General features: G+C 37.1%; 1 protein-coding gene across 2 annotated transcripts in view; it reads right to left on the bottom strand.

Annotated features, from left to right (window-relative positions):
* The window catches only part of LOC143244837 (myotubularin-related protein 13-like), a 136418-nt gene that overhangs the window by 91645 nt on the left and 25747 nt on the right, over positions 1–19026 (bottom strand). For both annotated transcript variants that reach the window (XM_076490234.1, XM_076490243.1), the window contains exons 2-3: positions 10444–10529; positions 7470–7736 (exon numbers count right to left, since the gene is read on the bottom strand). In XM_076490234.1, the coding sequence (XP_076346349.1) occupies positions 7470–7736; positions 10444–10529 (353 nt within the window). The remainder of the gene's footprint in view (positions 1–7469; positions 7737–10443; positions 10530–19026) is intronic.

Here is a 19026-nt window from a genome sequence, read left to right as displayed (position 1 = left end):
TTAAGCTTTGTAACTAACTAAGATGTACTTAGGTTAAAAAGAATATGAAACTTTGAGCAGACTAAAGACAAACTACCTTCTTGAAATTTGGGTTAGAAAGAATGTGATAGACTTTCCACAGATTAAAATGGCTAAGAAAACCACGAGAAGGAGATTTTAAGGTGTTAAATGGTTATTAACATTATATATTGAAGTAAGAGTATATAAGGGATTGTTTTCAAAAATAGAAAGAGGTGAATCGGACCACTGTGTTTAATTCAGTAAATAAGCCATATCTCAGTAAAATAAAGAAATAGGAGATTCTTATTTCATATTCTAGCTTGTTAATATTGGGAATTTGAGTTCCTAATTTGTCTGAAACTATATACTTAATATCTTGACATCACAAACATCTAATTTTAAACAGTGCTGCATTTAACATACAATGACTCACTGAAATCAATATTTAGGTGTGTTATTTTAATAGTTACTTTAAATTAAGAAATTAATTCAAATATAATATTAAAGTCTGAATTATAATCTACAGTTTTATTTCAAACTTACTGAAATAAATTTATAAAATGGTTGTTCAATAAACTTTTGAATACAAGTCAACAAACACGATGGCATGGCCTTTGACCCCTAACCCTTTATATGCACTATTTTTCTCATGACTAGCCTTGATACTCCAAACTATCCAATGTGTTTAATGTGGAACAGTTGCATTGTAGCATGAAAAAGCATGTAACAGTCCTCTACCAATAGAAGCAAGACACACACTCTTAACACAGTTGTCTCTCCCTTGATAAATTTCTAATCTCACTTCAAGATTAGGTACCAAAAACAAAATGCCAGTACTGAGGAGAAAGGGTGGAAAGTGTGAAAAGAAGTTAGTATCTTTCAGAAATATATTTTCTGTGTAGGAAACTTATAACTACTAATACAATACCTTACCTCCACTCACATAATAACTGGAATCCCACAGTGACTTGGTGAAGGAGCCACTGTAAATTGACTTAAATAAGTTTCCTCCAGAATGTTTCTAAACAGAACCAACAAAGTGTGACATCTCTGTGAAGAGAAAACATATTATTGGCCGACTGCATCACATCTAAACCAAGTATACTCTTCTCCCTTGAAGTATGATAGTGTTGCTGAAGAGGCAGCAAAAAGACAAAGAAGAATTAGCTATACATGTTCCAGATAGACAGTGGACAAGGTAAGTCCAACTGTAGTCAGGATATCAACTCCAGAATCAAACTGTTGGAACTTAGAAAAGAACATCTAATCCCAGGTAGGAGGAGAGTTCTCATCCATCTGTATTCAAAGTGTAAACAGAAGGTTCTCAACCAACTAAAACCAGTCATTCTGGTTTGGAGTATCTAGCCCTAAGACAACTGGTACCATTTTTAAATTCCTTTCTGTGTATCATTGAGATACACTCAAAATTTATTGAGCCATTTTACCCTCAATACATTTCAATGAAACTATTACCACCAAATACATTATAATTCAAAATTTTTTTTATCTATGTTTTAATTCCTTTATTTTAAAATAATACTTTTAATAAAATAGTTAAAAGTTATGTTGTCACTTAATCCAAGAGCTATGAAAAATCTCATCTTCTGCAGCATTTGTATTGAATAGAATAACCCTAATCATAGGGCTAGGGCACACTGAAGTGTTATCAGTAGTTCAACTCCATCTAAAACCAGAACTGGGAAGAGATCATTCAGCCCACAGTAAGAAGTTCCTCTACTATTGAACTCAGACTCAGGAACACAGAGTAGTGGATCACTTTCATTCTGAGAACTCAAGCCATCATGTGTGCATATCCAACACAATTACACCTGTCCTCCAAGGAACTAACATCCAGATGACAGTAGGAAGGTGAAATGCAATGTGGAGGTTCAACCTAATCCAAAACCATGCATCATTGTGAATACTATTATCCAGTCTAGCTCTAATCCGTACCACCTGGGAACCAACAACCAGGCAGCAGTAGAATGAGGGATCCCAGCAAGATGAGAGAAATACATTATGGTGGATCATCTCCAATCCACAACTAGGAGATACTAGGTGCCACACTTTTGGGCCACGGTAAGAGGAGTGTTCTACACCATCTACCGAGACAAAATCCTAATATCAACTGAATAATATTCAGCATAATCAGGAAGAAGTTAACATGGTCCACCACCCCACTACTAAGGATCTTAAGGCTCCACTGAAAGAATGGTGAAATGTATTGGATAGTCCAAAGGAATGCAATACCAGAGAAGGTGCAATAAGTGACCATAAAACCCTATTTTTAAAGCAATACACTCCTGATTTATACAACAGAAGGAACTGGACAGATGGGAAGCAATTCCCTTTTGATTTACTAATGCTATTTCATGAGTGCACAGTCCAGAATGGACATGTTTATGATACAAATCACTGCAAGGAAAAACCTAAAAGCAGTCTTGTGGAATATCCCATCTTAACAGTGGGCACTAATAACCTTATTGGTCTTACACTGAGAATTTAAGAATTAGTATACATGAACAGGCATTACTTGTCATTGAGTGAAATCCAATAAAAAGCACCATAAAAGGAAACCGTAACAGAAATAATGGTAAGTAAAGTAACCTTACCTCCGTACAGTTACACAATAGTGTGTAAGACTGCAATGGGAGGCAGACAAAAGTTGGCTGAAGAGGAGATGGCCAAATGAAGTAAGCAGCATGAAATAAAAGTGTGAAGAGCAGTTCATATGCCAGCTTGGCTGATACCCTCCAATGGACAACAAAAACAACCAACCAGGGGCAAAGTGAGATGATGAATTTGGGAAGAGGAAACTTGGATAAGGCAACAGTCACATAAGGATAAGGAGTAATAATAGATTGACAAAGGAGAGATGGGAAGAAAGGAAGAGGTAATTTTGGTAACAGCTGTAGGATAAGCATAGATATAATGATTATTTCAATCCTGGTTGAAAGCATCTACTGCAACCACTAAAGGTAGTGGAACTGGTGATCAAAAGGAAAAGGGTTTGTCATGCTAATGGGTGGTAAATACATCCAACTGAGGTGTACTGAACTGGGACCAGAATATCAGGGACCACTCCAAAGGGTGAATTCTGTCAAAACAAGAAAACTATCTACAACAAGATTGAGAAACCCTTTGATATGGAAAGCCTGAAGGTTAACATGCTAGCTGTATCCCTAGAATCAAAGATCCAATGTTTGAAAGCAGAGAAACTGAGAACAGTTGCCCCATTGCCAGATAATGTAAGAGGCCACTGTCAAGTTGTCAAAATAAATCACGACCAACTTGCTGTTCATAGGAAAAAATAAAAAAATCCAGATCTTCAAAGAACAGCCAAAAATTCCAGGAGAGTGATAATGAAACTTGGACTCAACCACTAACTGGTGATCTCTTAAGAATCGAAATACATTTCTCAACCTGTCAGAGATACATCTGTAAAAAATGTATAAATCTGGTTTGAGGAGTGAAAGAGAAACCTAATAGTAATAGTGTCTATGTTTAACCAACAGGCAAGAATGTTGAGAAGGAAGGGAGGAAGATCAATAGGAAAATCAAGGGGATCCCTAATGAGGTCACAATGATCATGTAAATCTCACTGAAGAGTCCTTATTTGGGCCTGAACCAGTAGAATAAGGGCTTCCAAGAATTCCAAAGCCCCCAAAAGCAATAGAACCACCTGCACAAATAAAATAAGATAGGATTGTGCTTCCTGAACTGTCAGCTCCATGGACCATAGTCAATTCAGAGGTGGCTGGGCATAAATGAGATAGAAGTTTGAAAAGACCCCAACATGAACAAGAAGTTAATATGTCAGTAACAGGATGAACTTCTATAAATTGATGAGCAAACCCACCCATACAGCTTCTCTGTGAAGAAAGTGAGTGTGGCAGGAAGAAACTGCTAAAAACAAAGTTTGAATTAGCTGATAGTCCATGTAATGATGGAAATGAAGCCCTTAAGAATAAAGCCATTTGACATGATCCTTGACCACCCAACAAAAAACAAGGTGCTAAGGCTAGCCTGATTTCAAAGGCTAAGAATTGGTGGACCCAGTCCTCATGGGCAAAGAAAAGAACCAATGGAATTTTTGGGAAAAAGAGGTACACATCAGACATGTCGAACTTTATCATTCACAGACATGGAGTAAACACCCACTGGAGATATAGGAACAACACCAAGTTGAATAAAAAAAAAAAGCTTGTAGAATAGTTCATATGGAAAAAGTCAATAATCAGCCACCCATTCACAGTTGTTTTATGAACAACAAATAACAAGGAATAGAGCCCTCAATGAGATTAAGCCACACGTTCTATAGCACATTTGGAAAGAAGGTTCAGAACCACCTCAGAAAAATACAGGCTGGATATAAAATCAAGAAAGAGGGAAGGAAACTGGAAAAGAAAATAAGAGAGAAGGAACATGAAAAAGAAGGGAAAGACCTTCTGATAAACTTGTAGAACTCAAGGATCTGTAATAAAGGTTCTCTATACATGATGAAAATTGTAAACCCTGACCTCTATCAGATAATCACTGATATCAATGACAGCAGACAGGTCAGCAATGAATGCTACAACAATTTGCCCCTGAAGCCCGAGCAAAAGGAACAGAAAATGGGTTGAACAGAAGGAATAGGATACAGGTACAGAAGCAGGGGAGGATTAAGACAAGCAAAGCCAAGTGGGAGAAGAAAGAATAGAAACAGGCCAACTCCCCACAAGACTCCAAGGACTCGGTGATACCCCTGGAAAAGAGACTAATGCATCAAGAGTGCAATAACAGACCATACCTATAAAAGTATAATGCCAGTAAAAGAGCAGTTAAAGCCACACAGTTTTAACGCATGAACTTCCTGAACTTCAAAGGCTTAAAATAACTTTCTTTTGCACATACACTAACACCATACCATTACATGTTCTTAAACATAGTTATATCACATTGATAGACTGTGATCATTGCATTCCTTACAAAGAAACTAACATAAAATTAATAAATTTGACTGGGATGTCTTATCTAGGTAACTGCCATTATTAGGCTCACAAGTTGTAGTTTTATACTAAAAACAAAACTGTGATAATTTACTTAGTTACACTTTCACTGCCAATTGATTGTGCTGTAATTTGAGTTTTATTTACCACTAACAATACCAAACAAAAACTGGTAATTTTCAGTGAATATATAGCCAAAACACTTGATTCTGAGTCGACTAAAACTCAAATGATTCGATAAAGTGAAAATGTTACAACTTTTAATTCAAAGTAACTCAGCCATACGAAACATGGTTGAGCATGTGTCATGTCGATGATGTAGGTCTGTATTAATTCCATTAGGGAAAAGTAGCATTCATATATGTACTATCATGTGACTACTTGGAACCTGGTGGTATTTTCTTGAGTATGGATTTCTAGATAATTTGCCACTGCTTTCTGGGAAAGTATAAACAATTTCATTGGGACATTTATTTTCATGAGTACTTTCTCTATAAATGGCACGATTGTTTTTTTTTTAATTTTGTGCAAAGCTATACGAGGGTTATCTGTGCCAGCCACCCCTAATTTTGCAGTGTTAGACTATAGGGAAGGCAGCTAGTCATCACCACCCACTGCCAATTCTTGGGCCACTCTTTTACCAATGAATAGTAGGATTGACTGTCACATCATAATTCCCTCACAGATAAAAGGGTGAGCATGTTTGGTGTGACAGGGATTCAAACCCACAACCCTCAGATCAGGAGTAGAGTGCCTTACCCAAATGGTCATGCCAGCCCATGCATAAAAAGGACAAAGTGAGGAAAGATAAATGTGCCAACATGGACAATAATAAAGAACAGCCATCCCCCAAAAATCCCGCATAAGTAACAATGAATAGCCTCAGACAAAGTGAACAGAAGAGAGATAGCAAAGGACGGAAGCTACGATTAAATGAAGGCAGAAGAACTTGGACTGGGAGAAATGAACTGAGGTATAACAGTCCAAACCCCAAAATGAAAGTAAAGAATATAACTGTTTAGAATCCATAAAAAGGATTCAAAGCCAACTGGCAGGCCTTCCCATGATCCTCAGAAGAGTGAGGGAAATGCAGCATGCTAATCCCCAAACATAAATGGTCAGCAAAATGCTCACCATAAACTCTGGTATTGGAATAAAAAGCAAAAACAAAACAAAAATCAGAAAAAGCTGTGTCATGAAACAGTGAAGAGAAAGGGTCATATGGCATAACAAACCTCTTTTACCAAGTCCAGAAAACCTGAGGAAGGTTGCCTTAACTGCAACTGAAAGGAAAGATGAGAGAAAAGGCTGTTCATGTCTTCATCACCCTGTCCAGTATCTCCAGGGTAGTAAAGATCTGGCTGAAGGTAAAGAGAGCCCTCAGCCTTCATGCACAACTCCATTTTCTTACAGATGAGAGCAAAAACCTTTGCAGATAGTCATAACCATGGTCACAGTAACAGGTGGATGAACCATACAGTGGTAACACTTGAAGTTGTTGTGACAATAAACTGCAAATTCATCACTAAATATGAAGTGGATAAGTTTACCAAAAAGAAAAAAAATCTTGGCAAAAAATGAGTTGTCAAAAGAGGAAAGAAAATTCACAAAAGAAATTCAACTCTTTACATTATTGAAGTTGAAAAGTTCAAGAACTAAAGTAAAAAAAAAATTGAAAACTAATGTGTGATGAAAAATATCAAATAATTTGAATGCCAAGTTGAGAAGTGAGGTTAGACTATAATACAGCAGGCAAAAAGCTGCACCAGGAGTGTGCATCACTGCAGCTGTACAACAATAAGCACATGGAGGTAATTGGAAGTATTAAGACAAGTAGAAAAATTGAACATATAGAGAGCAGCATTAATTGAGAAAAGCTATTATGTGAGAAGAGGTAAGGTGTAGTGTCAGAAATAAGTGTCCTATTTCTATAACTTTAACATCATAATTTTTATTTTTAATGTTAGCAGTTGGTGGAATAATGCAGAACATTTTCCCTTACCTAGTGTAAAGACTTGAAAAAACAATTCTAAATTATGATACTATTTGTATTTAAAATTTTTACTTGACATTTTATATTCAAACTTATTACTCACTAGTAAAAACAGTGAAGTATTTTTACTTGATTTTCTTAGCAAAACAAATCACTTAAAATGTAACCATAAAACAAGCAATAACGATTTACAAATATTACATGCAAACATAATATGGTAAAAAGTATAAAGCAAAGCAGTTGGGACAATTTGCCAACCAAGTTAAGTTAGACATTTTTTATTCCTCTCATGCTACTCCTTCAAGTCAGCTCACAGTGACCTTAAGAAGAAACACGAATGTGACCCAAAATGCCACCCAATTTAAATTACCTGTGAACTTGTCACATAACTTCACTATGCAAATATTTTAAACAAACAATCACATAGCGAGGCATTCAAGTGAAAGTGCTGTGTTATATGCAATACTGCAGAGATAATAACACACCTTGAAAGTAGCAATATAGTCTAAGCTGGAGATGAAAACCAAACATTTTGGAGCATACATGATGGAATGATGTCGAACACTTGAAGTATCTGAACTTTCTTCTTCGCCTTCTTCGTCTGGTGGTTTGGTGGGAGTTATGGCCACTGGTTCGTTGAAGGAAAGACATGCACAGTAATGACGGTTGGCATCGATGTCGGTCAAAACAGAAACAAAAAAGGTGGGTTGTTTGTGAGCAGTTGAGAGACTCCATCCTTGTGGCTGACAGAACTAAAAACAACACACTTTTTGCACCAGTACTCATGATCATCAAAAATTAAATAGCAACAAGAAATAATCTAATGCATCAGTTTATCAATTTTAGAATGTATACAGCCAGATTGAACATTGTTTTATGCTATATAAAATCAAGAGAAATAATTTACATTACAAATATTTGAAAACATTTTCTCATTATACACACAATTTATCTTCACTGAGCACAACTAAGCTTTCAAATAACTTAAACTTACTTTAAACCAGTAATATTTTGTACATTCTGCCTGAATTATTTATTTCTTAATTATCACTACACCTTAAGAAACTTCAGTTTTCTTAATTTTGTGGATGACAACACTGTTTGGATTACTTTTTTTAGCCAGAGAGACATAAATGTTATCAGACACTATCATTGTCCAATGAATTAATCAGGATTTTTGGTCAGATGCAACCAGTATCTACTTAGGTCTAAGGAGTTAATGAACCATAAGTAAATCCCAATTATTGAAGTACGTCCCAAAATCTTCCAAAATTTCCCATAGCATTTTGAACTAACTGGATCTTATCTGAAAAATGTAGACAATTTATAAAATTTGATGTTTATAATTTTATGAACACAAAACAAAGATTTTGTTTTCCTTTAATATTTTTTCCAATGAAACTGACAAAAGAAAACTTCTGAGAGAACACTGCAACTAAATTTCTATATCATAGCCTATTGCTTTTAGCTCTAATTAGATTTTATTCATTAATATTACAGTACAACATGAGCACCCACAAAGCTCACCATGAAAAAGTGTGAAACTGTGAAGTGAATAAAATATTCATACATATATGCTAAATGAACAAAGAATTATATACATGTAAAAATGGCTCGTTTGGGTTGAGAAAATATTTTACGTGAGGAGCGAACAACGTTTCGACCTTCTTCGATCATCATCAGGTTCACAAAGAGAGAAAGAGGTAACTGACCGGAAGCTGACCACATGTTTGAAAAGGGCTGGGTAACATGTGGTCAGCTTCCGGTCAGTTACCTTTCTTTCTTTGTGAACCTGACGATGACCGAAGAAGATCGAAACATTGTTTCCTCCTCTACGTAAAATATTTTCTCAACCCAAACTAGCCATTTTTACATATATATTTCTCTACAAATGGGTTTTCTCGACATCACTGAACAAAGAATTATGTTTCTCATTTTCTTAGGGCAGCAAATGGACACCTGTGAATACAGATATGACTTGTCAATGACATATCCATTAATAAAACTACTGCTAGATACAAGTTATATTACATTGAGTACATTATATAGTTTGGAGCCTTACCTTGTCATTACTTTTATATTACCATATCTGGTCATGCTTTACCTAAATACCATTCATCTTCAAAACCCTGCAGTATACTTTTCATTGTAATAATCTTTGTTGGGAGGATGTGACATCCTCCCATGGTTGTCTATGATCAATCAAGTGTATAAGAACAATAATTTTCTAATGTCCACTTCAACAGTCCAACTGCACATAAATTCATGGTCACTGCATCTAGTGACTTAATTGCTATATCTTCATATGGAACAGCATGAATAACAATTTCATTCTCCAGCTGTTATAGATATTACATTTGAATGGGAGGTATAACTACAAGCCTTATCTTGGTAAACTTATACACTATTAGCCTCATTTCTAGACTAATTTCTTTATTATGTTATGTCTCAGATAATAGCACACATGGATGGATTTTGCCAATGTCTTTTATAGTCATGGAATTTTACCTGTTACAGTATACTATATTTTACTTACCACAACTAAGATACAACATTTTTGCAGGTATCTTTCTGAATGATCCTTTGTTTCTCAATGCTATAATGAATAAAGGGTATCCCCATCATGATTATTCTAAATCCCTTATTTGAACACATCTGTACAATCCAAGTGGATGAATATTTCTCATCAAGGATAATTGTTACATACCCTTCCCAAATGCAATTAATGTTTAGTGGTATGCAATGTTAAAATGTAGTTCTGGTACACTCTGTCACATCATGACTTTAAACAGATTGTCAATGTCATCTGGCTTGCTGAATTGCATATCCAAAATTATTTTAATACAACTTACTCAAGTTTTTGTAATATAACAAACCATATACCCACAGTATCAAATACTAGTATTTGTAAATAGTTATCACCAACTGTTACAACATTTTTACATATTTTGTTTAATACAAAATACAGGAGATAAAATATCAAACTAAAAACCTATTCTTGAAACAAGAAATCAAAACATCACATAGAAAAAAACTTAAGCACTTTCAGTGTAACTCTCTTATCAAATCATTTATACATGGGTAAGAATACAAAATTCAATAATCATCACAATAAAATGAAATATTAAAGAAATTAGTGTGGCATTTTCTCATAAATTACAATTCTTAATTAAATGATTAACAGCAGGTGCCTGCTTTTCTACTTTGTTAATTTGCATCCTAATTTATTTGATCTGCAATTTATCACTGATCAGAAGTATTTACACAACTGATAAAACATTTTATTTAAACTAAATTTATAACTGTCTACAAATTGTATCTTACAAAACCTAACCTGAGAATTATACAATATCACATGATGTAACTGTACATAAAACTTTACACATAAGCAAATTTTTTCAGGAATCAATGTAGTCTTTATGTTGATGTTCTACATCACATATACTGACAGATACGCACCAGTTCTATCCCATCTATAAATGGTGCATCTTCCCAATCTTTTCCTGGAAACCGTTGAAAAATTTTTCCAAGGCTAATACCACTTCCTGAAAGTCACAGAAGAATAATTATAAATATCAATTCAAACTATTTATTTTACATATAACTATAAATAAATCATGAAACATGTGGAGAATAAACTTTCAAACCAATTTATTCTGTTCGCTAATGAATACTGGGAGCCCTCATTATACACTTGTTTAACATATTCAAGTTCACCCTTATCTGAAGACTATATTTCTGTCATAAATTCATTATATGCAAGAACATATAACACTATTTTGTTTTATGTGAAACTGTGTTTCTTCTGTGTATTTTGTGGACTGTGTAACTTACATTCCTGTACATTTTATAGAAATGGCTTCCAAACATGCTACAAGTTCATCTCCAATCTCTAAGCTCTAATTTACCCATGAAACAAAAGAGGACTGTAGTGATGCTAAAATTAAAATGAGAAATTCTAAAGCATGTACAAGCTGGTGAAGGCTGCTCAGTACCTTGATCATGCTGACAACCTTGGTAAGCCAACTATATGCCATTAAGAAGAATGCTGATAAAATTAATAGTTCAGTGATGCATTCAACACCATCACTGACAAAAGTGATTGCTAAAGTATGGAATCTAGTGCTGGTGAAAAGAGAAGATGCTGGGGTTTTGCACTGAAAATCAAAACCAGAAAAAAATGAATCTTAGCTGTACTAGTATCTAAGCAAAACTTTCAAAATTTGTTTGTTCCAAGAGCCCTTCATGATGAGTAAGGACTGATTTGCTCAGTTCATTCATTGTTGAAATTTGCATAAACTGAAGGTTATGGGTTTATCTGCAAGTACTCACCACACAGCTGCTGCCAGATATCCAGAAGAACAGAGCAATTATCAAAGGAGAGGGATACAGCCCAAAGCAAGGTTGTTTGATTCAAGAAACCTAACAAGACAAGCATTAACCATCCTCTCTAAAATCTTAGAGAGACAGCTCTTCAAAGCAACAGGATGATAGTTTAAAAGGAATCTTGGATCCTTCCCAGGCTTAGGAAAAGGAAGTACAATAGCATAGCATCAAGCATCAGAAAAAACATTCTTCTGCATATCTGGTTAAAAACAACAAGAAGAATAGCAAGAGAGGCAGTAGAGAGATTGCAAAGAATCTCATAATGAATATCGTCAGCTCCAATTAATGTACTGCCAGGCTGATAAAAATCAAGCTTGAGCTCCACCAGCATAATGGGGAAACTGCAGTCATAGAGACAATAGCTCTGCCTGTGTCTTGATGGCTAAGGTGGAAAATGAAGCAGAAGAGCAAGATGCATGAGAAAAGCCTTTGAAGTTTTGATTCACACAGTAAAGACAGTTGCAAATGTTGAAGGTATTGAGGAGGTTCATGAGAGTATTGGCATTGCTCTGGGCATCGGAGACTACCTGGCCATCAGAGAGCAAGATTGAAAAGAGGGCACAATACACTGTCCACTAACCTTTCAAGTCTCGTCCCATATGACTTCAGAACTTGTGGTAGAAGAGATGCTAGAGGAGTATTCAATCCAAGATTCCTTCTGGCTTTGGTGCCCAACTTGCTGAGTGTGCACAGGCCTGCTGAATTGTAATCTGGTTTAAAAGTGTGGGATGCCTACAAAAGATATGCCAACCCAATTTTTGAGCTTTCCTTGCCATGTGGCAGGCAGGATCTCACAAAAAATGAGAATACTGTGGGAAATGTGTTGAGATTTTACAAGTACACTGAACAGATGCCTGGATAATACAGTCAGTCACTGCTGCCACGCAGTATGCTATCAATGGCTTGCAGATGATGGCAGGACCAAGTTCTGAGAGAGCAATGAAAGAGGGTTAGTTAGATTGGTCCAACTTCCATTGAGGTACATGGGTCAGGTGGCATCGACTGCAGCTAGTCTTTCTCAAAATGATAGGAAAATGATTATTGCCCCATGGATTACTGTCAACCTTCCAGGAAATGTAGGAGAAAAGTAAAGGGGAGCAGACAGAAAAATCAATAGCAGTAACTGACTAAAAAGGTGCATGAAAATAAGTATAAGAACCAGTATTGAAGAGAGAGAAGTTGTGATGCAATAGAATATGCTCTGTGAAATGAACCCTCCCATCATTATCAGCACCACCCCAAAAGGGATTGTGTCCAATGGAATCATTAAAAATGAAGACAGTAATTGCTCAATGAGGGCATCAAGGTCTGAATGATCATAGGTCTCTTCAGTAGCCAGGTAAAGAAAAAAATATTGATGGTGACCCAAGGAAGCATGGATGATTACAGCCTCCAAGGGTGTATCACATGGCAAAGACAGGATGGGCACATACTGATCAACCAGCAGTGCCACCCAACCATACACTCTTGCATCACACAACTTGTCATTTCTGTACAAAGAAAACTACTGAAATGCGAGTATATTGGCAGTTTCAGAAATGTTTCCTGTAAGGAGAGACACACAGGATGGTAAGAATCAATCAAATCCTTAATATCATCTGTATTTGAATGAAAAGCCCAACAGTTCCATGAGATCAGAGTGGTAATTTTCATTTATGCAAAGGAAAATGTGGCAGAAAGCCCTTCTGGTTTTCACCACTTTCTTTTCTTTATTGGATGAAGGTCTATTGACATCCTTGGATCCTGTCCTGGGACGAGTAGACAGGTCTCTGTCTGTAGACAAAGATCACAGTGACTGAGGGTATAAACAAATGGTTGTTTTACTACTCAGGGCTGAAGAAGAGGATGGACCTGAAGAAATACCCAAAGCCAAAGGATGTGGAACTTGGCAGTCACTGGAAGGAGTGGCAGGGACAGATAGAAGTAGACATAGATTTGTTAACTCTTTTTATCACCGAGGACAAAAGATTCTTCAGACGTTTTGCAACTGACTCTGCTGGAATCACGGAGAGATTTGTCTGCACTCCCATTGTGGCAGTGGAATGAAGTGCAGCATTATATGTCGAAGATGGAGTTGGGGATAATTTCCAAACCTCTGGGTAGGAGATATTATTATTCATAGTATTCAAGCATTTACTTCTTTCTCCTCCACCCATTTAAGGCAAGAAATAGAGTAAGAGGGGTGTGGACCACTACAGTTAACACAGCATGGTTCTAGTTGGCTTAGTTGGTTGATTTAGTGTTTTATGGCACAAAGCAGCTAGGCTATCTGTGCCAAACATCCAGTACAAAAGTAAAAGTAAATGTAATAAAATTCATAAATGGAAATTAAGGTAAAACAAAACAGAGTTTAAAACCATAAATAGCATAAAACCAATGATGACATCTGGTCTATAACATAAAGAGAGAAACTACAGTAAGAGAAGTCATAAAGGTCTTACTGTAGCATAATGGTAATTATCATAACCCGCCAAAAAGACTAACAGTTAAGTACAAGCACCACAGTCAGTAAGCAGAAGTTAGCATTTCAAGTCGTGGTTCTGAGTTAATTGACATTATGGCCATTTTCAAAAAGAAAAGTAACAAAAAAGTTTTAAAAGACGTGTAGCAAAATTATAATAATACACCAAGATGACTAAAGGATAGTTCAAATAGCAGTGTCAGTCACCTAAAGTTGGCCTTTCCAGCCATGGCATTGAGTTATTTAATGTTATGGCCATTTTCTAATTTCAAATTGAATTATAGAGACTGATTCTTATAAGAGAACCACATTAAAAAAAGGTTAATGTATAAATTAAAAAAGCTTAAATGACATTAAAAAGATTAATAGTCTTTAAAAAACTAAAAACTTTACCAAGGTGGACAGCATCACCATCACCAATAACACTAACATCATGGACAAACCTCGAGACAGAACATGTAAAAATGGTACAGTCGTTGAGAGTTGTAATGGCATTGGTAGAAATATCTTTGTTCAGTTTTGAACTTGGCATCAGTAATTCCCAAAACTGTTGTTAAGATGAAACCATTACAATGAGCAAGTGTGTAAATTGTGTATTCTGTCTTGAGGATAGTTTTTGCATGCTCTTTAACCTCTTACTTTAGATACACCACTCTAACTTTCTTTCTTTATTTTCTTTCTTTACTTATTCTATCTAACTATTCACTATTCACATATGTGTGTGTATTGTGTTGTTTAAATAAAACATTCAGGGCACATAGAACCATACAAAATTTATAGTTAACTTGGTTTTATCTACTCTGTAGCACCATTAGACAGTGTAGCAAACAGCTGCTACATTCTTCTGGGAACATTAACCTTGCTTATCTAGACATTCATAATTCCCAGTTTCTTTTGACCAAAGACATGCCAACCAATCAAGAGAAAAGTTCTAGTGTCAAAGTACTTAAAGATCAGTGCTGCCTTTGTTTCACTCTCTCTCACCTGACAATCTTATAATGTCCCATTGCAATTCATACCTCAAAAAAGTAAAACTTAAAAATTAAATACAGGTAAAGTTTCAAATACAGTAAAATACATCTCATGTGAGGGGACGTAGAGGAACCAGAACGTTCCTGATCACCCCACTTTATAAACTAAACCACTGCCATGTTCCTTTGCGTTTTTGCATTTGCAAGTCGTAACAAGAGCAAGAAAATAAAATGTGGCTTATTGTGATCCGAGTGTTACACAGACAACACACTGATGCATCAGTTCCGAACAAAAGAAAACGATGAGTTAAAAAACTGTGACCAATGCATAGACTAGTTAGAACTTCCTCCTTCCGATCCTCACAAAAGCAAGATGGCCGAAGTCCAACACAAGGTTTTAATTGGTAAAGCTTGTTCTCACATTGCTCACTCCAAGTCAACTGTCAGCTGGCATGGAGCCAAGCCTTGAATACAGGACCGCAGTCATTGTATGGAACAGGCACTGCAGTGATAGTGCCAGAGCAGATAGATTTAGCTGCGGTGTTGGCAAGCTCATTTCCACGAATACCAACGTGGCCCAGTATCCATAAAAACTGATTAAAAGTAGATGTTAAAGAGAAATGGCCAGTCCTTTTGAATATTGGTGAGAACAGGGTGTGAACGAACGTGAAGAAATTCCAGGGCCAGTAGAGAACTAAGTGAGTCAGTATAAATAGTGCAGTTGGAGTACTGCTTAACTTCTACGTAATCCAGGGCAAGAGAAATGGCATACAATTCAGCAGTAAACACAGAAGATGACTTAAAGACAGGTCACAATTGGGGACTGTAAGAAGCCATGGTGGGATGGGCTGACCAGTGCATACTGCAATGTTATCTAAGGACAGACCCTACTTCGTCCACCTTCGCCTGAATACAAAGGCCAAAAGGAGCAATGGCAGATCATCTGTTCTGAAAAAGTATGGCCCACCAAAGAAGGAAAACACAACCGCAGATGGGATGCTTTGATAAGGAACAAAGTTTCAAAGCATATAGTAAAAACAGTTACAAACAGCAGAGGTGCAAAGAAGGTTCATAAGGCTATGTATAAGGTCTGAACTGGAGAAGTGTGGAAAGCCCCAGTGAAGAGCCAAAATCCTTGATGATGAATGAGGTCCAGCATCTTTAAGACAAAAGGTCTGAGCCACAGACCAGTGATCCATAGTCGAGTTTCGATCAAATAAGAGCATGATATATCTTTAGCATAGAACTTCGATCTGCTCCCCAAGTGGTGGTAGAGAGAACACGAAGAATGTTCAATGCTCTTGTACTTTTGACCCGTGGCTGCTCAACGTGTGGGATAAAAGTCAGCTTACAGTCAAAGATAAGCCCCAAATATTTTGTCTCAGGGACCACAGGCAGCACAACTTCACCATTATAGAGTTCAGGATCAGGATGAATACCCCATTGGAGGCAAAAGTGCATGCAAACAGTTTTAGAGAGAGAGAAATTAAAGATGTTTGCTGTGGTCCACTCAGTCTGTAGTTGCTGCTCAATATACCTCATTTTCAACAACTGACACCAGATGTGAAAGCCATCGACATAGAGCCCGTTTGCAACAGACAGAGGAAGTTGTTCAGTGATGGCATTCATTTTTACACTGAAAAGTGTGACACTCAAAGCACAGCTATGGAGGACTCCAAGTTCCTATAGAAAAGAACGGGAAAGTGTCAAACCCACGCAAACTTAGAATATCCTGTCCATTAAAAAATTTTTAATGAAAATGGACAAATGGCCACGTAACCCATATATATGGAGGTCTCGCAAAATGCCATACTTCCATGTTGTCATAAGCGTTCTCAATGTCAAATAATACTGATACAAGATGTTGTAATTTGAGAATAGCTTCTCTTATTGATGTTTCAAGTCGAATCAGGTGGTCCATGGTGGAGAGCTGTTGTCAGAACCCACACTGCATGGGCAAGAGGAGTTTGTTTGAATCAAGGAACAAAACAAGACAAGCATAAGCCATCCTCTCTGAGGTCTTACAGAGACAGCTCGTCAAAGCAACTGGACAGTAGTTTGAAAGAATCTTGGGATCCTTCCCACACTTAGAGAAAGGTAGGACAACAGCCTTGCATAAGGCATCAGGAAAACATTCTCCTGCCAGATCTGGTTAAAAACAATTAGAAGAATAGCAAGAGAAGCAGGAGATAGATAGCAAAGCATGTCATAGTGTACATCTTCTGGTCCAACCGATATACTGCCAGACTGACGAAGGGCCAGTTTCATTTGCACCAGTGTAAAGGGACAATAATAGTCATCAAGACAATCAACTCAAAAGGAAATGGTTATCACTCTGCCCGAGTCTTGATGGCTAAGAAGGTGGAAGAAGAAACAAAAGTGCTAAATACCCAGCAAAACCTTTCACCTAAAGTATCGGCAATGCTCTGCGTATCAGTTGCTTCCTGGTCATCAGAGAGCAAGATCAAGAGGGGGAAAGAATTATATTGCCCACTGACCTTTCGCATCTTATCCCTTATGACTTTGGAACTGGTGGTAAAAGATATACCAGTTGTGAACTTAATCCAAGATTCCTTCTGGCTTTGATGTCTTACCCACTGAGCATGTGCATGGGCTCACTGGAAAGTGATGCGGTTTGAGTGTGGGATATCTATGGAAAGTATCTCAGGCCCGTTTTTTAGCCTTTCGTGCCATGTGACAGGCAGGAGTCCACTATGGACAAGGATATAGTGGAAAACGTGTTGATGTTTTAGGAATACATTGAGCAGCTGCTCCTATAATACAGTCAGTTACAGCTGCCACACAGTCGTCTATTGATGGCTGACAGAGGATGGCAGGATCAAGTTCTACGAGAGCAGTGAAAATGGGACAGTCTGCCTGATCCATCTTCCACTGGGGCAAGCTGGTTGGGTGGCATCGACTATGACCAGTCTCTCTCAAAATTATAAAAAAATGATCACTGCCTCATGGATTATTGTCAACCCTCCATGAAAAATAGGAGAATAATGAAGGGGAGCAAACTGAGAGATTAATAGCAGTAAAGGATTGACTAGGTGCATGAAAATAAATAGAAGAACCAGTATTTAAAAGAAAAAGGTTGTGATCAGAGAGCATGTGCTCTATGGAGCAACCCCTCCTATCAATATTGGCACTTCCTTATAGGGGATGATGTCCATTAAAGTCCCCTAGGATTAAAAAGGGAGATAACAACTGTTCAATGAGAGCATCAAGGTCTGATTGATATGTCTCTCCAGGTGACAGGTAGAGAAAACAAACAGTGATGGTACAACCCAAGGAAACACGGATGGCTACAGCCTCCAAGGGTGTGTTGAGTGATTGAGTGACAAAGACAAGATAGGAACATACTGATTAACCAACAGTGCCTTCCTTCCATGCACTCATCCATCACACAGTCTGTCATTTCTGTATAAAGTAAACTGCCAAAAGGTGACTGTATCAGCAGATCTCAGAAACATTTCCTGTAAGAAAAGACATACAGGATGGTCAGAAGCAATCAGTGTTTTGATGTCATCCAGATTAGAACGTAAACCTCGACAGTTCCATTGTATCTAGGTGGCCATTTTGTATGATGTGTAGGCAAATTGGCTGGAAGACCCTTCTGTTTATGACATCTTTTTCCTTACTGTCCTCTATCAAGAGAGGTCTATCAACCTCCATGGATCCTGCCCTGGAGCAATTGGGCTGTTCGAAGGGAATTCCAGTGACTGAAGATGCGAACAAATGATTGTTTTGCATCTTGAGGTGGGAGAAGAAGATATATTGAAAAATACCTGTATGCAGAACCAAAGGATGTGGATTTGGAGGTTTGTTGGAATGTATGTAAGGTTTTGGTTCCCTCTCCAAAGAGATGGGTATAGAAGTTGATTCATCAACTTTTTTAACCATGGAGGTCAAAAGGCTTTTCATTTGTTTTGAGAATGATTTTCTTGGAGGCAGAGAGAGATCTGTCTGCACTCCAACTATAGTTATGGAATGAAGTGCAGCAGCATACGTCCGAGATGAAGTGGTGGATAGCAATTTGAGCCTCAGGAAAAGTAATGTTATGAATCCTTTTCAAATGCCGCACCTCTTTTCCTTCCAACCATTTAGAGCAAAAACAAAAGTAGGATGGGTGAGAGCTATTGCAATTGATACAATGTCAGTTTGTTTCAAACTCATAGGCATCATGATCCTTGCCATCACAATGAGCACATATCATTGTCC

Source organism: Tachypleus tridentatus, chromosome 1, assembly GCF_004210375.1.
Source record: "Tachypleus tridentatus isolate NWPU-2018 chromosome 1, ASM421037v1, whole genome shotgun sequence".
Lineage (NCBI taxonomy): Eukaryota > Metazoa > Arthropoda > Merostomata > Xiphosura > Limulidae > Tachypleus > Tachypleus tridentatus.
The sequence above is the reverse complement of the archived record's forward strand: the minus strand, read 5'-3'. Positions and strand labels throughout refer to the sequence as shown.